Below are 21,404 nucleotides of genomic sequence, written 5' to 3'. Positions count from 1 at the left end.
ATTTGAATTGATCATTTGTGAGATTCTTTTAAATACAAAAACAGTATCCTTATTTTTCCCATTCTAATATTAGATGCTGACATAAAAAAAAATCATTGAATTGAAGCATTTTGCCAAACATTCAGCAAAACGGTGATATTTTAAAACACATAAACGGGAGCAAAATACCAATCTGATATTTATTAGTCTTTTATTTTATTTTTTATATTTTGGGGGGCAAAATATGTTATAGTCTTATGAATTTAAAAAATTGATATAAGCTGTTTGTGATGAAGGTATTGATCTATTTACAGTACTAACTTTTTAAACTTAAGTATCTCAACAATTCGTAACTTTTTAATAATTATAATAAACAAATGTGATTCAAAAAATGCACCTGCATTGATTAAAAATGTATATACTGTAATATTTATTGTGTGGAAGATGAATTTCATTTTTTATTGGTGTGTTCATGGTGTGATATTTTTTGTAAAAACTTAGACCTTATTTTTAGAAAAGACCTTTAGTGTTCAAACTTGTACAACTTTTCAGCTCAAAAATGTCAAAATTATGACTAATCTTGGAAAGTATATAAATTATAATTTGAAAATACGAGATGATTTGTTACCATAATTAAAGTATATTATCTATTTTCCTCTTCCACTTGCATATCTGTATGATATATGTATTGTATAAATATGAATACTGATAGGTTGTTAAGCCTAAAGTAATTAAAGAATGAATGTCGAAAAGACATCAATACTATATTAAGGTCAGAATATAAATAGGTGGTTATACTGTATTTTAATTTCATCTATCGGCTTCCATAGAAATATATAGTTAGTTGTTTTTTTTAATTGTACTTATAAATGTACAGAAAACGGAACCTTATATAGAGTGATAAACCTGTCATTTTAACTTAATTGTACAACGCTTTGATAATAAAAAAAAAAAAACTCTCGAATCTTTCGTCTTGAGCGGTTTTTGTCGACAGTTGTTCAAACTGTGCAAACCGAAAGTACACTTGCCTTACAATGGCGAAACGAAAATCTCATGACAAATCGGAAGACTATGAAAGCCCTTCAAAGAGGTTAAAAAGGTAAGTGAAACTTAAATATTTGCTTTATAGTCTCTTTACCATTATAAATAGAAAATAAAGATTCGTTGTAATCAATGCATACACTACAATTTTTAACATGCATAAACTACAAGACTTACAGTATTACATGTACTTAGTTTGCCATTAACTGATAAAACTTGTCAGTAGTGGGAGGACTTATATATCAGCACCGATCGCGTCTTAAGTTTACAAACTATACAATGAGTAAAGTTTAATGTTGTTCTTGACCCGGTGCACTATCTCCGTCAGCCAAACGTTCATGATTCCAACTATTTTCAGCCAAAATCTAGAAAGGATATATATATAGTGAGTTAGGCAAATGTGGTTTAGGATTAGGTATTTCCATAAATTAAAGGAAAATTACACAAAAAGTCCTCCATCTGGTCTGCGTCTAATGTTTTATATTGGTTTGATCTTTTTTATCGAGCTAAGAAATGCATTGATAGCATTCACTGTCCATGATTTATTTAACCTCTGTGTAGATTAATCTTCTGTGTTTAGCTCACCTGTTAGGCTTAGTGTACGGGCGATGGAAAGGGAGTAAAATACGTTAATGCAAAACGAACAACTGTTTTCGGGAAAATACTGAAATACAAAACAGACAGACTTTAAACAGAAGCAATGCACTCCTTTGCAAAAGTAATAAACCCTGATGCCAAAAAAAAATGATACCAATGGAATTAAGTACTACGCAACTATCTTGATGGATTATAAATATAATTTGTTAAAATTGAAATTGGGACACCGTTTTTAAAATGGAAAAGTGTTAAAGTTCCACTAATGAAAATAATTCGAAAATTTTATAAATCCATATCTTAAGAAGCATATATGCTAATATATTATTCGCTATTTAGTATCACCCAGACATCATCTACAATACGGGGGGGGGAGGGGGGGGGGGAGGTTGCAATAATAAACGGTCCTTTGACTGGAATCGGGGTAACACGAGATTGCAAAAAAATTTATTAGTCCTATCGGGGAAAATTGCCCCTAAAATCATTATCTTTAAAATGGAGTTCAGGGCTTTTTTTCTCAAAATAATTTACGGCGAAGCTGTATATCTTTTCACTCTTGAAATGATCCTCAGCTTGAAAAATTAATGCATATCCATTCACATCATACAATTTTAACCCTTGTACGTGTTACTTGTATTCTAGAAAATTTGGTAACTTGTGATAAAATGAATGATAAAGTCATTAAGCTTTTGTTTAAATATTACAGTGAAGAATCTGTAGAGGATGCACTGACAACAATAGAAAACCAAGTCCAATTGTTAAGACGGGAAATCCGAGGGAAGAAAAGCGTCCAGGATCTACAGAAAACGATCGATCAATTACAAAAAAAATTATCAACAGAGAAAGCTGCTAAAGAAGCCGCCCTGAAAGACAAAGAAGCAGCTTTAACAAGGTAACTCTTAGATTTTATTAATTTTAGTACATAATGTCCAACTCTTCTTAAGAGGATCAAGTGTGTATATCCTCTGTTCGGTAAAGGATCCTTATCATTTTTGTATAAGTTGCATGGCCGCTAGCGACATTTATTCGGGGTTTTTTAATATTCTGTATAAGCGCACGATGCTACCCATTTGATTACTGTTATGACATTAGAAATTCTATCGGCTGATATTAGAACATTGAAATGTTCTTCGGCTGTTATTGTGATATTGACAATAAACTGTTCTTAGGCTAATATGACATTGAAATGTTCCTAGGATGTTATTGTAACATTTAATCAAAATGTTCCTAGGCTAAGTGCAGTAGCTGCAAACCGACTTAGGGACAACAACCCAGGCATTGCCGACCTCAGCGACCCAAATAGACCAATCAAATTAGGAGAGAAGGCGTCTGAAATCTACGACAACGAGTGGACAGACGCCCTAGAAAACCTCGAGAAATTACGTAAAGCCACGGAAACCAATTATGATGAAGAAAAAGATGTGCAGCTTCTACTTAGTATTCTTACAGTAGGTATCTTGTGAATTATGATGAATTTGGGTTAAACTTAGTATATACATGTAATTATCGACTAATTTAGTACCATAATCGATGGTACATCAATTTTTTTAAAAATTCTTTGTCAAATATTTTAGGACAGAGAGACACGTGTATTAAATCAGTCTATAATCTGTAAAATGTTTTCTCGAGAAAATCAAGGTTGATCAATCTTTTATTGAGTTACATTTGTTTTACAGGAAATATTCCAAATGTGCAAAAGAGATGCCACAGAACATATGGATAACATGTCAAGACTGTTAATAACTCCAAATACAGTTAAAATCAAAGTAAAAAATATGCACGCTTTATTTACACGTAAAAAATAATTTTGAAAAACTTGGGGATTTTTTTTCAAGGACATTCTTCTTTAAAAAAAACCCTGAGTAGTCTTTTTCTGCAATTTTTGTCAAAATTATGTAAAGAGAATTAAACTTATCAATATCTATCACGGAAGAACAGTTGGACATCGGAATGAATGGAAAATTCTTATGATTCGTCTTTCTCCTGGGGAAATTAAAATGAACACAGTCAATATTTAGAAGAGGTCTTGGTGTGGCTTACTGAATTGTTAAATTTTCTAAATAGAAAAAAAATGTAATAAATGTATCCGTATTTTTGGAATTATGTCATACAGAATGTATATGCTGTTTTGAGGTTCACAAACTAACGATGTAATGCTATTTTGTGCATACTGTATTGTGTACTTTTTCGTGTTTTAAGCATAAACCTAAAGTTCCAGCAGCATTATTAAAGGAGATCAAAGATTTTCGGCGGCAGCATTGTTCGGAGTCTGTTCTTCAATGCTTAGGAGAGGTAAATATCAGATCAGTTTTATTAACGATCTCCGATCCTCAGCAGTGTTCGATAACTCTAAATTATCCGGAATTTTTTTTTTCGTACCGTAAATCTGCCTTTTTCCTAGACAAATTAGATTAGACTTGTGGTGTTAATATCACTCACAGCTATTCAAAGAACTGCTTGGCTTAGTGGCTCCATGGAGACCCACTACATAATGAATCGGTGCACCTTAATCGGCAATTCATTCTTATACCTTTGTACTGGTAAAATAAAAATGGTTTTGATAAAATATTCATATATATATATAATATATTTTTGTCATGCTAATTGCACGTTTGGTTTAATCTTAATTTTTTTCATTTATGCATCTTTAATATTGAAATATACACGCAGCACTACCTGGAGAGTTTACCGGAGAGGAATCCGGAACAACTTGGACCGGAAGTAATCGAGGCTTGTCAAAAGTACATACTTAAATGTGCTGAACTGTCCTGGTTGATGGTCATTCAGGACCCGCCCATGTGTATGGAGTGGCAGTTCACCGGAAGTGAGTTCAAATCGGAAACCATGCGGTCTTTCACCAAAAGCGGCGACCAGGTGCAGTTCGTTGTGTGGCCCGCCTTGTATCTTCATGATAACGGGGCTTTGGTTGCCAAGGCAATCGTTCAAGGAATGAAAACAGAAAAGAAAGGAAGAAGAAATCAGAAATGATATTAAAAAAAAACTTGAAAGAAAGAAGAAAAGGGGTGTTATATAAAAAGATAAGGAAACTGAGAATGGAAACTATCGAAGAAAATGGGCAGTAAATAGTGGTAAACGATCATTATTAGATGACCCTTGATTCAGTTTTGTTGTTGAGAGATATATGCCATATTGCGTTCTCGTACTTGTACATTTCAAACGCACACAATTCTTTCTTCTTTATAATTTTGAACGATGAGCCGCAAAACTTTTATTCCTCATATTTACATTTTATTGGTATTCAATTCTTTTCAGTTATAATAAATACATTGTATATGATTCACCAGCAACGTACCCTTCCGTAGGTACGTACATGTACTGTAGCCTTAAAGCAGATGGAATCATTCTAAGTGATTTCTAAGTAATCTGAAATAATTAACACTATAAATACCACTCCACAATGACTTCCAAATGCTGACAGAACAGGGAAACTATATCATTTGCGGGGGTACATGTATACTGGAAACAATTTATTTGCAGTATAAATTGTATTTTCGAATATAATTAAAACTATATTGTCAGTCAACACCAGCAGACTTAAATGAAAACTTATAAACTGTAGTTGTAAATAAATCGAACAGATGAATTAGAATATAGTATAGACTTTTCTACAAAATATCGAAACAACTGTATGCAGAATCAAGTTTAAATTCCTCTATGATTTCTAGACCATTTAGTAAAAAATACTACCAAATTTTAGAATTTTAATTTTACCGTCTTCTGAGGTATAATCTTTGCAAACAAACAATAACAATGGGATATGCTATTTTGACATAATTTCATCGTCAATTTAATAAGATATCTTCAAAGGGCCATTAGCGCTAAAATACAAATTTGATTTCTTCAGCTATTTCCAATTAAATTTAATCAAAAATGTCAGTATATTCATCTGTTTTACCTTTCTTAACTCCAGGGTACTGAGTGCCGATATCCTCAGCCAGTTGACCACTGAGGTCTATATACATCCTCTTTTTTGTGTATATTATAATTAAATTCCTTGTGAGGCTGCCGCTATACCTGTTTCAAAGGTTAGAGAGCGTCAGTCAGCCGCTGTCTGTTGTATTGTACTAATATTGTTTTACCTTACGAAACTTCCTTTTTAATACTTACAAATTAGGATGATATACATATTACAACTTTCTCAGTAGTTGTCTTCATTTAAAATTGCGCTATTTCAACGGTGTAAAAATTATCAAAACCCAAACATTAAAACAATTACCCTAAACAATATTTTTTTTAATGTGAACGACGTCTCAATCAACGTTGTCTCACAGCTGATGGAATATATACAAATACATACATTTACAAATACAAATATTTTATTTGCACAAACACAATTACAATAATTGGCAAAGGCCCAATGAATATACATGCAGGAACATCAGTATTTGTATGTTTGAAATAACTGCATGCACAGTATATATATTTTTACTGATCTATATAGATCAGTTTAACATTTCCTTAGACTAATTGACATCTGTGTTTAAAGCAGTCATTAATGAATTTAACTGTAATATTTAAAATAGTATGTATTTCACTATTTAAACATAAATGTAAAATGTATCTTTCTTTGTCCAAGTTATTGGCAATATTTATTTTAATTATATTATAAAAATTACCAAATCAGCTGTTCCTTAGATGATAATATGCTTTACATTGAAAAAGGAAATGAGTTTCATCTTCAATTGCACCAGTTTTACAAGCATTGCAATATCTTTCATATCTAAATGTGGCATTATATCTACCACTTTCTATTGCAAGTTAATGTGCACTTTATCTTATTCTACTTATAGAGGATCTCAGATCTTTTCCTGGGTATATCAACATAAGGACATCTTTTTCTCATATATAATTTTTTGAAAAAAAATTTTGATGATTGCTTTTGGATACATTGATCAACGATTCTTTGCTTTATGTTTGGTAAAAAGTGTTGAATTGTGCTTTTATAATTACTAATGTTTGAGAATCCCAAATTATCTAGGATGCCAGAAATTTTCTTAGTCCAGGTATTGGAATTGTTTGTTCCCTGATATAATTTAAATGCCAAAGAATTAGACGTTATCAAGTGATTCCAATATCTAATGCTTGAGAATGAGATTTTAGACCAAAGTGGTAACCTATTTCATTCTACCGAACAACCAGCATTAGATGCTTTGCAATGATGTAATCCAAGTATATCTTTAAGAAATATTAATTTTACTTGAAAGTTTTCGATAACTGAAATATCTTTCAATGAGAGATCAACTCCCCATATTTCACAACAATAAAGAAGTACAGGAAGTACAATGGAATCAATAAGTTTTTTTAAGAGCTTACATGGATGCATTATCAATACAAATTATTTTTTTCATTTTAAAATATGCTTTTTGGCCAGCACAGATGTTGCTAAATTTAACTTCCCATTACTTTTCAATACAATACCTAAATAACAGTATTTTGATACATATGTTTGAAGAGATATAATTATAAGACAAGAATAAATGAAAAATTTTATTCAATTGTACAATCATGTAAATTAAAATATCCATGTAGCAATAAGAGTAATAATCAAGAATAATTTGAATTCGCACATTAAATTACAATCGGTTACCGTAATAATTACACCGTTAATATATTTTCATTCAAGGATTTCAATCAGTGGACTTCTACTTTCATTTTGTATACTACAGGTAATGTATTGATCCCTGCCCATTGTAGCGATACGATAAAGATATTACAAACCAGACAGGAAGCAAGATTTGCATGAAATGGCCAAGTCCAAAAAAGGTGGTTTCTTTAGTAGGAGCTTTTCTCTACCGAGTTCCAGAGTTCGGAAGGGCCAGCGTATTGAACGAAATATAGAAGAAAGGTTTGCATTTTACTAAGAAAATTAAGTCTAATACGATGGTCTTATTCAAAACGAAAGTAGATAGTTAATGTGTATTGAAATCTTCTATATACATTGAGCCTCTTTTGAATTGTGATTTCAATAGGTCAACATCAGTATTTTTCTGTTCAAACCAAGTTACCTGCATTCTTAATTATCGGAATAAGCGCATTCAATATAAACTTAGTCTGTGCATATAATCATTGATTATTACATGTGTGTGCGGATCCAGAATTTTTTCCGGTGCGTGGGAGGGGACACGCAGACAAGATTTTCGGTAACTTTACAATGTGAGTTAATAAGATTAAGTTTTCAGGGGGATCTAGAACACCCTCTCCTCTGACTCCCCCTCCTTTCCCCTATTAATCCGCGCATGTATTACCTGGACGTTCGCAATGCTTTATTTGGTATGGGACACCATTCGATATTAAATATTGATATAAAAATTTAGATATATAACAATCAAAATACTTTCGCCGGTTTAGAATTTTCAAATTTTACAATATTTGACCAAACATGTGATAAAAAATATTTGAAAAGGTAAAATTTATAAACTCCCGGATTGATATGAACTCATGACTTACAGATTTGTTGATAACGCACTAGTTAACCAATTGTGGTATTAGGCGACAGTTTTTAAAAGTAAAGAAAAAAATATGAAATTATGCTTGATTTATTGTTTATTTTGATAGGAAGTACTTCACAATATGTACTAGGTATCCCACATCATTAACACGATAAATTATTCCTGTACAGACAAGAAGAAGAAGAAGAAGAAATCGACGAAAAAGAACTCCACAATGTTTTACGGATGATCAAAACACTGGCAGTTAATGCTAAAAAGGACTTCAAGAAGAAGAAGGTGTACCGATACTACTGTGAGGAGATGATTGACAGATGGATACCTGACCTCAAAAGGGTAATACAGTGGTCTGTGAATATGGACAGTCACACGCCTACATAGAAGGGGGTTGTATGTATATGAACATGTACTTCTAGATCTTGCCAACCAGAATAGGACATGAAAAAATGATATCAGTGTGCAATAATTATTTATTATGGCAATGCTCGCATTAAAACATCTACTTGAATAATTTTAAGACTGACCTTCTTAAACATTAATGTGGAGATACACTTTTTTTTATTTCTATTTATTTTTTTTTTTGGGGGGGGGGGGGGGGCATTGATATACTGTTTTATACGGATAGAGATCTCAAGAGATTATCGATTTGTGTTTTTGTGCTTGTCTGGCTTTTTTATGTGTGTGTGAGGGGGGGGGGGGGGGTAATTGATAGATACAGTTTTAACCACCATAATGTGTTCATAGGCTGACTAACTAAAGATTAACTCGTTCGTCACGTGAAGTAATATTTTCGTACCTATACCTTAAATTAATTTGATCCCATAGGTCACAGCAAAATCTATGAACTCCGCAAAAAAGATCTCTTCTTTTCTATTATTTCTTAAATCAAATCTCAGTTCGACAAAAAGCGATGTGAGCAACTTTTAAAAAAAAACATATATGATTGCAATGGGTACTCTACGTAATCCACGGATTTCTTTTAGCTCCTGCGGATTCGTTCACGAGAGGAGAGGAGGCATCGAGAAGAAGCCGATGCACAGAGAGAGAACGACCGCCGGGAGACACAGAGAGAACTCCGAAATTTTAGCAAGGGTTATGACAAGTATGACAGTGTGTTTCAGATGTGATTTACCGTAAAAAGTTATATATTTTTATTGGAGGGGGGGGGGGGGTGTTACCAAGATACTGTCATGTGCATTGCAGACAATAATTTTTATAAATGAGTGTTTCTTCTTCTTGTATTTGTAAAGAGTCATGTCACAAAGCAAAGTATTGAATTTAATTTTAATTAGACAACTATTAGATGCAAAAAATAAATCAAGATTAGAAATATCAAAAGATAAAATAGCATAAAATAAAAAAATGCACATTTTAAACAGTTCTTTTATTTAAAAATATTATTTTGTAGACTGTGTACAGTTTATAGACGTATAGATGTAACAAATATACGGCTACTTTGATAGATTTCCTTTGGTAAAAATGCCCATGTTTATGATTATGGAGATAAGTAAAGAATATTGATTCTTGTAGTAAACGAAACCGTACAGATGAAGTTGCAGCACTGAAGAACAAACACGAAGATGAGCTCGTCAGGCAAAAAAAGGAGCACGATGATGTCATGACAGCCCTGAAAAGAGAACATCAGAAGGAAATGGATAGGTTGTACAGCAGACTATCAATTAACATTTCATAATTATATATTGTAGTTAAAGTCGATGGATGTTGATGTTCTATTTGTTTGGTTATTTGGGGAGGAGGGGGGTCTTACTGCGTTTCATATACCTAAATATACACAATGATAGCCGTTTGTTGAACAAGGTTGTATTTTATAATTTATTGTGATCTAGGTTGCTAGCTGAAAAAGAGAAACTTCTTACAAGGTATGCAATTGCCAAAAGCGGGAAACGTTAAACGATATTTTGATAGTACAGTATTGAAGAATTTATTAATATGGTGGTTTGACTATAAAAACAAATGATATTGCTAATATACCAGTAATCAAAGTTTGAGAAATAATCCGACAGGAAAAAAACTCAGTTATAATAACACATATTCTCATTATTAATGTTCAGACTAAGCCAAACGGCCGGAGACAAACTGAGGGAAAACAACCCAAATTTCTCTGATCTCAGTGACCCGTATCGACCCACAAAGTTGTCCGAGATGTTTAGTGAACTGTACGACAACCAGTGGACGGACGCCATGGAGATATTGGAGGCGGATCGCCAGGAAAAACGGGCGGTGGAGACCTTGCTGAACATATTAATGGTCTCTCTCTCTTTCTCTCTCTCGTGATGTTTTATAGGGAATAGGTGTTGTTGAATGGACCATTATTTTCACCCGAATTTAATTAGTTCAATTCATTAAACGATGAACCATTCAAATGTCATTTTAAGATTTTTTTTCAGAAATGCTTCGAGCTATGTAAGGAATCTTCGGAATCTCAATTATCAAGTCTAAGAGATGCCTGCTGTGGAAATGTAAAGGTGAACAAGTTTAGTGTAACAAAAATATGAATATTACTAATTGATATTAATTTCCTAATCCAAACTAAGACTAACTTTATTTGTTTAGAACGACAAAGATAACGATTTAGTAAAATCTGCAAAGAAAGCTAAAGAAATGCGGAGGGAAATGGCAACTTGGACGCTTAATGAATCAAGAATTTATCACGTAAGTCTCCGTTAGACAATGGACTACTTGTATCATACCACACACTCATTTTTGTTCACAAACATTTCTTGCACCCAAGTTAGTTTATTCTTAAAGTTCTTAAACGACAATTTTTCTTACGGTGTAATGTTGTTTTCTAAAAATTCTTGGACCTAAATAGCCTAGTTGTTAAATTTCTAAAACGACAATTTTTCTTATCTTATAATTAAGGCACTTTGGGAAAAATTAGAGGAAAGTTTTGGTAAGGACGATGTCGAAAAATGCAAGTTATATATCCAAAAGTGTGTTCAGTGTTGCTGGTTCATGTGCGTGCAAGACCCCGCCTTGCAATTGACTGTCTGGACCATTGGAACTAAAATGGATGGTTATAACATGAAATCCTTCACTAAGAATGGCCAGTATGTGGACTTCAGTGTTTGGCCTGCATTATACCTTCACAAGGATGGACCACTGTTATCCAAAGGAATTGTACAAGGAACAAACCAAGCTACAGTTTAGTGATTCAAAATATTCTGGTTAAATCTTTAGACAGGTTGTGCATTGGCAAGAAAGGCAAGCCCAATGGAGATTATAACTGATGTTGTAAACGTGCATATCTTGTTTTACTGTAAACATTTAAAAAATCCCAAAGGTTGTTCAGAATTTCTTCTGCCATAAAACAGAAAATACAGCATACAGGATGATGTCGATATTAATTTCCCCAAAATATAAACTGAGATGATTTACAGGAATGCTGGGGAATCTGGAGTTTTCCTTCACCTTATGACTGATTTGTTGTTGAACGTCACCGTATACATTTTTTGTCACTAATGCCATTCCATGTAATAACATGTAATATTACGTCTATTATAAGAGTCCAGATTAATAAAGCTTATAAAAATATAAATGAATTCTCAAAGTTGTTATACAGACTTGGTGTACATAGCAGTTTACAAATATTATGTAAATCTTTAACCGTACATGTTAGCTTTTTATTTAATTGATGATCATGCATTATGCATTCATACAATAACACAAGAATTAAAAAGTATACGTTGTGATGTGGTGATTGTTATAAATGTGTTCATTTAATTTTTCGGGTTGGAATTTTTTTTATTTCAATGCCAAACTGCGGAGAAGCCATCGTTAGACCAAGGAAAATACAAACCAGACATTTCAACTTTGATTTCGGTGAGAGAGATTTTCACTGTTACAGGCAATAATTGTTCGAACGTGTTCGAAGCCTTGAAGCAGAATTAGATATTTCTTGATTTATAAGATTTTAACAGAAGAAGCATTCTTGACTCTGTTTAAACTTCTTAACAAAATGAAAGTGTGTGGATTCTAAATAAATTTCTTCATTCTATGAATTTGTAAATATTTTTAAAACTAATGCACTATTGAATGCCCCATTTTTCAATTGCTTTGGACGCAGATACAGGCAATGTCTAACCATCTAGAGATTCTTTTTTTTTATTGAAACTTCTAGATCCATGAATACATAGGGAATGTTGATAAAAAAATGTAGTGAGTCTCTTCTAGATCCATGCATACATATAAAAACTTGATAATAAATGTATTTGGTCCCAATACTTCTTCAATATTAAAACAAAGTGAATATCGGGTACCTTTCATCGTTAGAGACACATTTGTATCCACCACCCCGTTGAATTTCAGTATGGCCACGAGTAAAACCCTGTCAAGATTGATCATATGTCGTCAATTTGTGTAACAGACTTTAAAAATAAAGAGTCTTGTATTGATCACCAGAATCAGTATTTATTGATATCAGTTTTCTTGCTAAATAATTAAATGTACAAGCTCTGAAGTTACACGTATCTAACATGTTTTAATACGAAATAAATAATTTAAATTTGAACCCGATTTTCAGAATTCGCATTTGAACCATCCTAAAATTTGTGAAAACATGCTTTGTTCATAGTGTTCTAATAAAAAAAGTAAATTTTTTATCGTTTCATTTAATATCATATAAGATAAAGTCAAAACGACGTTCGTTGTGATTGACTTTTCCCATCTGAAACCTGCCCCACCTCCTCATTTACATAGGCTATTTAAACGGCCGTATATTACGTGAATTTTACAACACACAGTCCATATCTCTGCATACCTGGGATCCGGAAGTGCAATCAAGATGTCGAAAAAGCATAACTTATTCAGCAGATCCGCCTCGCTGCCGTCAAGATCAAAGAATGTCCAACTCCTGTTTGGTACTGGCAGCCCTGCAGTAGATACAGGGTTAGTACATCGAATTTCGTTTAAAAAGAATTTTAATTAATGAGGGTATATGCAGGCAAAACGAAAGTAGAATTTTAAGGATCACTTATAAAGGCCGTGGTGATTGTTTATATATTTCACAGGTTATCTGCAGAGGAAAGGGAAAAAAGCATTCATGAGGCGTTAAGAGAAATGAAAAGACTGGCAATATCGGCGAAAGACAAATACAAAAAGGATCGCAAAAAGAAAACTCGGAGCAGTCAGGAATACGTTTATGACTGTCAGACTCTAATTCAGACTAGTATACCTAAACTTAAGCAAGTATGTGCATTTGAACATGTCCTAAAGAAGATGATATAAACTTTAATATAAGTACCAGTATCCCCTTATCCTTTGACTTTATATACGTCCGGGACCTTTCTTGCAGTTGCTGGGTATAAACACTCTCGAGGAAGAAAGGGCACGGGAGCAAGTGCTCGCAGAGGAAGAGAACTTCCGCCAGGGCACAAGTAGAGACTTCAGGAAATGGAACCAAGCATTTGAAGGGTATGAAAATGGTTTTTCGCTAAAGAACAAAACAAATAAAAATTCTATAATAATCTAAAACCATGTACTTTTTATTATTTGTATGCCTTTAGAAAGAAAAAGTACGAAGATGAAATCAAGAGCCTTCACAATCAACATAAAAAAGAGGTTGCTAGTTTACAAAGAGAAAAAGAGGGGATCTTACAGAGGTAAATCACGTATGAGGTATAAATTTAATTAAACTTAAAAAGGATTAATTAAGTTCATAGTTAAAAAATTTACAATAACATTCAAATATTCTGTTTTAGATTGAAAGAAATGGAAAAACAGGTAGCGAGGTAGGTACGCCAACGTACAATTAACATTCTTGTAATTAACAGTGGTATTCCATTGATCAGATCAAAGTGTATATTACATTTTCTTTCTTATTGTTTCATGATAATGATAAGTCGATTCTATTAAAAGGACATGGCCACTTTTTTGGTCAAAAATTGTTTTTCCGAATTTAATGATTACAATGCTTTATTAAGGCATATCTAATAGTCAACCAAAATTTGAGTGTCATTCGTTGAGTTATAAGCGAGTTACAGAGCATACAATTCTTTCCTATGTTAACAAAGCTTTCGTTTACATTTTGAATGTTGAAGTGAAAATTCCAGTTTTAAAACTAATTTCTAATGCATGTAGTAAACGTTAGGAACTGTTTATTTATGCTTTAATTGAAAAAGATGAGAGACATATCAGCTTGTAAAAGATTACTTTACTGGTATATTGAACCTATATAAACAAAAATAGGACACGAGCCAAGTTAACATGACAAATAATTTGAGTCCTGTATCTTGCCTAAAACTCAAAGTCTGACTCTCAAATTTTATATGATCATTAGAAATGCATGCCTAAGGCATTGTAAATAATAAAAACAAATAGAACTTGACCAAAATCGTGACCACGCACCTTTAACGGAAAGTGCAAGTAACTGTATTCTTGTCAGCAATCTAGTTTATTTAGCGTTTTTCTTTCAACATAGAACTCATTCCCAAACTCTTAATATTTCTTTTCAGTTTAACCGAAGAAAAGGAGACTCTATTAACAAGGTATTTTATTATCACTTTGAGTATTAAGTCACACTTCGTCCTTAAATTATAAAATCAGAGAGGGAAATTAAAAATCCATTAACGTTTCGCTATTTCAGACTGAGCCAAGTTGCTGGCGCGCGACTAAGGGACAACAACCCTGGTATATCCGACCTGAGCGATCCGAACCGACCCCTGAAACTGAATGAGAAGATAAGCGAGTTGTATGATAACGAGTGGACGGATGCTATAGAGAACCTGGAAACCGAACAGAGCGAACAAACCGCCATCGCGATTCTACTGAACATTGTTATGGTAACATGCTTTAAATCTTGTGTTTCTAACTTCTAAAAACTGATCATATGAGAAGTTTCTATTCATAAAAACATTAATTATAGTCTAAATTTGAAAATGAAAATATCAAGTTTGAGAAACTAACATATTTAATTTTACACTACAGAGGTGTTTCAGAATGTGTCAAAATTATGCCAAATATCAACTTACTACCATTACTAAAGCACTGATGCTTGATGAGAAGGTATACGATTTAAACAATTCAGAAGTAGTCTTCAAAACGTTTGACTTTATCCTTTTAATAAAAATCTGTTGAAAATAATTATTTGCTAACGCAACAGGTTTCAACATCGGTAGCAAAATGCGCAAAAGACGCACAGAAAACCTCTTCCGAAGTGGTAATTAATGAATCAAGTCTGCATACGGTAAATAATTGATTAAAAAGAGCTTTGTATCCTTGATATCATACAAGTATGACATGACTATTTCGACCACTTACCGGGCTCTTTCACTACTTTATTTTAGATAGTATGGAAGGATATGGAATCAACATTTGGAAAAATGGCCACTAAATGTGAACCTTTAATTAATAAGTGTGTGCAATATTGTTGGTTGATGTGCATTCAGGATCCACCGATGTGTTTAGTTGACTTTGGAAGAGGACTGGAATTCAATAGCAACGAGATGAGGTCTTTTACAAAATCTGGAAAATTTGTTGACTTTGTTGTATGGCCAGCTCTTTACTTACACGAAGATGGCCCTTTGCTATCCAAAGCAGTTGTACAAGGATCAAATCATCCAGCTCAACAAAATCAACAAACGAACCAGAAAAGGCAACACGAAGATTCTATGAGAAGAAATGATGGAGAAAAGATAAAACATTCAAAACCTGTTCCAAAACAACAGAAAGCAAATTCACAAACTCGTGGACATTTGGATAGAATGAATGATCGTGATAACCAGTCTTTCAATTCGGAAACACAAAGACAGCATCACGACCATTACGATGGAGTGTACTATGAGGGAGGCAGAATGAATTCGTGGGATTATGATCAAAGCAAGTATTACCTTCCTCCTTTGCCAAACAAAGGTGGCCATTTACAAAGTCGACAAACTAACCCTCCTTACAACCGAAGAAATCCACAAGGATCAGAGGTCAGCCCAAGCTATGCAAACTCTGGAATTCCACATACAGTATACAGATCAAAGGAATACCGGTCAGCTACAGCAAAACCGGTTGGACGAGGGCATTATAACCCAAGTGCACATGGCTCTAAGTCATCTTACGGACATGAATATTACAATGAAAGATACAAAGATCAGGACAGTCAATATTCCCAGTCGAAACAAAATCCCCGCTACGGAAATTCACAAACTCAGATACTTCACACTGAAACACATTCGTACCAATCTACCGAGTTATGACTGAGAAATGTTAATTCATTGCAAAAGTTTTAATTTGGATGTTATACATATTTATATTTACATGTACATGTATACAAAATTAAGCTGATTTGATAAAAATGAGTGGACCTAATCTAAGTGTTACACTATCACAAAAATGTCTGAGTATAAAAATTAAAAAGCTCTCCACAGTCTAGGGATCACTGAATTTTTCATTTTTCTATTTAAATTTCCTGTTTTTAGATAACGCAACTCAAGAACATTTTATTTGTAATATGGTTGATTATATATTACGTTTGCGCCAATTAGCTATGACGTACTACAGTCTTTTGGACAAAAACTTCACAATATACATATACACTTTATCTCAAATACATTCAATAATTTTGTCCGTTTCTTTCTTCAGTCAGTGGTCAATATTAAAATGTTCCACTTGCTTCTTAGTCCTTGAAAAATAGTACCGGGGTATTTAAATTGAGAGGACTTTTCGCACTGTCCTTGGTAACAGCTGAAGATGGAACCGACAGCAGTTAATATATCTTGCTTAATCGAAATCTTCGGAATACTAGTAGTATGTAGCAATTCTCTATAACCCCACATGGGTGATACTTTTCGCTACTTTTGCAGGTCTGTTGCATGTTTATGGCTTATTCTGGTAAAATGTTTGCGCCAAGAATCATTCTCTCTGTCAACTCTCTTTATTAAGACTAGTACTATGTCACATTTACCCTTGTCCCTTCCAAATCTGCTCACCTCTTTGTACAGCTTTTTAGCTGGCTGTTGCAGTGAAATTTCTTACATTGAAAGGAGAAGATCCATACCAGACTTAGTTTTTTCTTTCAATACTGTTTCCAGTCCATACAGCCATCACAGTTTGGGATCTCTTTGAGAGTTTTTTAAATACACGATTGTATACTATCGGGTATAGAAACTGTGCATTATGTAATATATGAAAAAACATTTAAAAATTACAATAAACAATTTATTTTTTTTGTAATACTGTTAACACATGTATTTGTAACAACATCTCATAATACATTAATGTTAACGTCGAATAACGTCAATTTCAGCACACTCGAAAGTCACTGTCATTTGAAATTGAATTAACAAAATTAATAACGCGTGTGACCACCATTTGCGTTCACGCATGCTTGACAGCGACGCCTCATTGATGCCACTAAAGTGTTCAGAAATGCTTGAGGGATGTTGTTCCAGATATTGGCTAAAGCCTGGCCAAAATCAGATTTTGATGTCTCTGTATGAAGAGTATCACATGACGCTGAATAATTTCATCTCGATAGCGTACGCCAGTGAGATTTCCATTGACAATTTGTAGATGGGGTCCTTCCACGTGCTGATATTCAACCCAACATCATAAAGCTTCCTCCACCAAATTGTCGACGTTGCACAACACAAGCGTCCTGGTAACGCTCCCCAACGCGACCATACACCCTAAAAAGGCCGTCACTGCTATCCAAATGAAATCTGGATTCATCAGTGAACAGAATATTGGCCCAGTCCTGTATTCTGAATCGCAGATGTCGTGTGCACCACGCTAGTCTGGCGATACAATGACGTTGAAGCAGTACTGGGCGAACCGCCGGACGTCTTGGTCTGATGTTTTGCTCGCGCAGACGATTACGCACAGTTCTTGGACTAATTGGTCGAAGCCCTCGAATGCTACGGGCAGTCAAATTTGCTGTCTGGAAACGATTTCTCAGATGCACAAGTCTAATGTGGTTGTCCTGTTGACGTGACGTCACACGAGGTCGCCCAGAGCGCGGTCGATCCTGAGTGTTGCCAGATTGTTGAAAACGTCTCCATTATGACTGGATGGTGTTCCGATGAACTCCAAAGTGTCTTGCTACAGTATTTTGTGCCATTTCAGCTCGCAGCATCCCAACAGCACGATTACGTTGGTTTTCGTTTCGTGGCATGACAAAGGGGTAAATTTTGTTGAAACTAAAGTGATTTCCTTAAAGCTGCTTGGTCCGATTTTTTTGGTAATTACAGTATCAACATTTTTTCCATACAAATCATTTATCTTAGAAAGTAATGAACTTTCTCCTATTTACACCAGCAGAATCAGTCTCCTTTCAAAGTTAGAAATATTCAAAGTAAATAAAAATAATTTCTCTTTGGGCAAACGAAAAAACAAACCAAAATGCATCACGGGAATGTTTAGAAAAGAAAACCGCTTGGTTTCGTCCCCCGAATGATTGGGGTTATTCAACCCGCATGCTATGCATCGATTGTAAAGAAAGCAGATTTTGGAAATATTAGCGAACAAAACTTCAAATGTTTATTTGTAATTTGTCTGATCATTTCGACCTTTATTTAAAGCGATGTCAAAGTCGTAATACAACCATACCCGTCTCGTCGTCAGGGGTGAAATTTAACATGAGGCGAAATAACGCGGTACCTTTTAATGTCGTTTGTTTTGTTAGCAAATTTTGTACGGATTTTTCTTCATTGAAATTTGGCATAATTGACGGGTAAAACTACTGCAATGTCTATTATTATACATATACTAAGCATAGCCATCGTTTAAAAGCGTGCATAAAATTTAATATAAAATCGGACCAAGCAGCTTTAACAAAAAAAGTTTAAACAAATACTTTACAGTATTGGTCCGTAAAACTCGTGCGTACAAATTCTTCAATAAACAACAGGTGCTCACTAACCATGAAAAAGTCCGTGCACCCGAACGATTACCATCCGATATTGCCGAAAACATTACCATTATCGATTGTTTAAATTTTATAATTATAGACAATAGATATAGAAAAATTATACTAAATTTTATAATGCACAGTTTCTTTTTTCCGATAGTATATAATTAATTTGGGGGTTTTTTTTGTCCGTGGATCACTTTCTAATTTTCTGCTTTTGAGTTATGTAACCCAGGTATCACGCAGAAATGTATCGGCTGGAAAGCAGAGCCTAAATAACTAATTGTTCACTGCCTTATAGCAAATTCAAACATTCTATTCTTTTTCATCTGCACAATATACAGAAACTCAATAATTAACGTAATTTTTAGAACAAGACACTAGCTTGGGTTGTTTTAAATATTTGTTGGTCTTTGTTGTGAGTAGATTTTTTTTCTTTTTTGTAGTTGATGTAGCCAATTTGGTATTTTTTGGCAGGATTGATATAAAACTGCTCATTTGTAGACTTTTTTTTTGGAGCTGATAAGTCTTATATTAAAAAAAACCATTCTCCGATGACTGATGAAAAGTTGTCACCACTTTCTACAATCTTATCTGTAATAGATTTACTTTAATCAGATACTCGAACAACTGAACTTGCCAATGTCGTAAAAAAGAAAAGCTACATAAGGGTGTGTTTTAGTATTCAAAATTTTTTATAGAATTGTATGCAGTAACTCGTAATAAATTATTCCATATTTATCAAGATTAGATCCACGCATGTATAGAAAGAATAATCATATTGGTTAATAAATGTTTTAGGTTATGATATATCAAAATAACATTTGTTTTTAATATCCAGATATTGCATTTGAACCATCATACGACTTGTAAAAAATGCTCTGTTAGTGAAATTCACATTTTACACATTTTCGCACTTTTTCATATTTATCTAACTTTCTTTTATCAAGGTTGGTGCGCATGTTTTTGAGCAATCAAAAAAGTGTAAAGTGTATCAATACTATTTCAGAAATTGTTTTGACAATTAATGAAATTGCATAAGACAAAATACAGATAATCAAATACTATAGTAAAGCTTTGTAGGAGTACGTTATAACAAAGAAATAATATAAAAGAAAAAGTCAAAAGTGTATACTTGGAGTATACTATCCTCTTGGTAACTTTTCTTAATTTCTATAAATCTATATATGTAATACCCTATACAAAAATTTGGTGCATTTTGATATTTTGAGATGACCCCTTTAATAAAGTATTCAGTAGAATATACTAGTATCATTTTTCATATAAGATAGTTATCTTACTATTATTTTAAAATTATATTACTAATCGCATATTACAAATCAAGGGAAATCGCTGTTATAGTAATCATCCCTTTAACCTACTTTAACCTACTGCGGTAAAGTAATTTCTTATACATTCCCATAATACATGTATATGTACCTTTATTTAAAGATAAACCCTAAAAAAAAATCAGACGGAAGGTTTTCTTAAACTTTGCAAACATACTAGAGTTGGTGTATATTACATATAGTTATGTATAAAGAGTTTTTATCGTAGTTTTTACACCCTAAAAACCCAAATCGGCTCCCTTACGCAATGAATATGGATGCAAACGACATTAGAAGACCACCTATCCGTTCTGCCAGCTAACTTATATAGTATTGTTTAATGACCATCTATTACGTAAAGTTCAAAGCACACAGTCCATCCGGAAGTGAAGTAAAATGCCGAAAAAGCAAACTCGATTCGGCCGATCGGTCTCGCTGCCGCTGCCGTTAAGATCAAAGAATGCTTCACCAATGCTTGTAAAACATCTTTTACAAAATCTGGAAAATTTGTTGACTTTGTTGTATGGCCAGCTCTTTACTAACACGAAGATGGCCGTTTGCTCTCCAAAGCAGTCGTACAAGGATCCAATCATCCGGCTCAACAAAAACGGCAAATGAACCAGCAAAGGCAACACGGGGATTCTATGAGAAGGAATAATGGAGAACATTCAATGCCTGATCCAAAACAACAGAAAACAAATGCACAAACTCGTCGACAATTGGAAAGAATAAATGACGTGATAACCAGTCTTTCAATTCGGAGACACAAAGACAGTATCACGACCATTACGATGGAGTGTACAACGAGGGAGGCAGAATGAATTCGCGGGATTATTATCAAAGCCATTTTCGCTAACCAAGGGTTTCCAATACACTACGCTTCTCATAATTTTTATGAGAAGCGTAGTGTATCGAAAACCCTTGGTTAGCGAAGATGGATCAAAGCAAGTATCACCTTCCTCTTTTGCCAAACCAAAGTGGTCATGTACAAAGTCGACCACCAGACTCTCTGCATGACCGGAGAAATCCACAAGTACCACAGGGAAGTCCAAAACACGCAAATTCTGGAATTCCATCCACAGTGTACAAAAGACAGGAATACTGGCTAACTGCCGCGATCCCAGTTGGACATGAACAGTA

At 33.7% G+C, this 21,404-nt stretch overlaps 3 protein-coding genes and 1 long non-coding RNA gene across 6 annotated transcripts; 3 read left to right on the top strand and 1 right to left on the bottom strand.

The window, feature by feature from the left end:
• The first annotated feature begins 912 nt into the window (after positions 1 to 912).
• LOC128155534 (uncharacterized) lies at positions 913 to 5,158 on the top strand. Its single transcript, XM_052817299.1, has 6 exons — positions 913 to 1,078; positions 2,321 to 2,506; positions 2,846 to 3,062; positions 3,291 to 3,380; positions 3,814 to 3,906; positions 4,285 to 5,158. Exons 1-6 carry the CDS (start codon positions 1,014 to 1,016, stop codon positions 4,600 to 4,602), a joined length of 969 nt encoding a protein of 322 aa, XP_052673259.1. The 5' UTR covers positions 913 to 1,013; the 3' UTR covers positions 4,603 to 5,158.
• Positions 5,159 to 7,282: 2,124 nt separating this feature from the next.
• On the top strand, positions 7,283 to 11,640 carry LOC128155533 (E3 ubiquitin-protein ligase BRE1A-like). Its single transcript, XM_052817298.1, has 9 exons — positions 7,283 to 7,480; positions 8,255 to 8,417; positions 9,065 to 9,183; positions 9,612 to 9,740; positions 9,929 to 9,961; positions 10,154 to 10,349; positions 10,490 to 10,567; positions 10,656 to 10,754; positions 10,965 to 11,640. Exons 1-9 carry the CDS (start codon positions 7,380 to 7,382, stop codon positions 11,250 to 11,252), a joined length of 1,206 nt encoding a protein of 401 aa, XP_052673258.1. The 5' UTR covers positions 7,283 to 7,379; the 3' UTR covers positions 11,253 to 11,640.
• Positions 9,351 to 13,466, bottom strand: LOC128155536 (uncharacterized). 2 transcript variants are annotated; one of them, XR_008239614.1, is made up of 4 exons: positions 13,345 to 13,466; positions 12,862 to 12,973; positions 12,362 to 12,429; positions 9,351 to 9,708 (listed from the first exon to the last, which is right to left on the bottom strand). It is a non-coding gene; the product is annotated as an uncharacterized LOC128155536 (long non-coding RNA). The 2 variants fall into 2 exon arrangements; XR_008239613.1 differs by lacking the exon at positions 13,345 to 13,466 and having other exon boundaries at positions 12,862 to 13,001.
• Positions 11,722 to 16,614, top strand: LOC128155532 (uncharacterized). Of its 2 annotated transcripts, XM_052817296.1 has the most exons (11): positions 11,722 to 11,924; positions 12,845 to 12,989; positions 13,112 to 13,289; positions 13,396 to 13,514; positions 13,607 to 13,702; positions 13,802 to 13,831; positions 14,555 to 14,587; positions 14,686 to 14,881; positions 15,027 to 15,104; positions 15,202 to 15,285; positions 15,386 to 16,612. In XM_052817296.1, exons 1-11 carry the CDS (start codon positions 11,855 to 11,857, stop codon positions 16,283 to 16,285), a joined length of 1,929 nt encoding a protein of 642 aa, XP_052673256.1. In that variant the 5' UTR covers positions 11,722 to 11,854; the 3' UTR covers positions 16,286 to 16,612. The 2 variants fall into 2 exon arrangements, with proteins under 2 accessions (XP_052673256.1, XP_052673257.1); XM_052817297.1 differs by lacking the exons at positions 15,027 to 15,104; positions 15,202 to 15,285 and having other exon boundaries at positions 15,386 to 16,614.
• The last annotated feature ends 4,790 nt before the right edge of the window (positions 16,615 to 21,404 follow it).

This window comes from Crassostrea angulata, chromosome 7 (assembly GCF_025612915.1).
Source record: "Crassostrea angulata isolate pt1a10 chromosome 7, ASM2561291v2, whole genome shotgun sequence".
Classification (NCBI taxonomy): Eukaryota; Metazoa; Mollusca; class Bivalvia; order Ostreida; family Ostreidae; genus Magallana; species Magallana angulata.
This window is presented reverse-complemented; position numbering and strand designations above follow the sequence as displayed.

Bases quoted from the DNA above. Each gene is read 5' to 3' on its own strand.
- LOC128155534 (XM_052817299.1), top strand. From the start codon at position 1,014: ATGGCGAAACGAAAATCTCATGACAAATCGGAAGACTATGAAAGCCCT. The intron at 2,507-2,845 runs GTAACTCTTAGA...AAATGTTCCTAG, and splicing joins AAAGAAGCAGCTTTAACAAG to GCTAAGTGCAGTAGCTGCAA. The intron at 3,063-3,290 runs GTAGGTATCTTG...TTTGTTTTACAG, and splicing joins TTCTACTTAGTATTCTTACA to GAAATATTCCAAATGTGCAA.
- LOC128155533 (XM_052817298.1), top strand. From the start codon at position 7,380: ATGGCCAAGTCCAAAAAAGGTGGTTTCTTTAGTAGGAGCTTTTCTCTA. The intron at 9,184-9,611 runs GTATGACAGTGT...TGATTCTTGTAG, and splicing joins TTTAGCAAGGGTTATGACAA to TAAACGAAACCGTACAGATG. The intron at 10,755-10,964 runs GTAAGTCTCCGT...CTTATAATTAAG, and splicing joins ATGAATCAAGAATTTATCAC to GCACTTTGGGAAAAATTAGA.
- LOC128155532 (XM_052817296.1), top strand. From the start codon at position 11,855: ATGCCAAACTGCGGAGAAGCCATCGTTAGACCAAGGAAAATACAAACC. The intron at 11,925-12,844 runs GTGAGAGAGATT...TACAACACACAG, and splicing joins ACATTTCAACTTTGATTTCG to TCCATATCTCTGCATACCTG. The intron at 13,703-13,801 runs GTAAATCACGTA...ATTCTGTTTTAG, and splicing joins AAAGAGGGGATCTTACAGAG to ATTGAAAGAAATGGAAAAAC.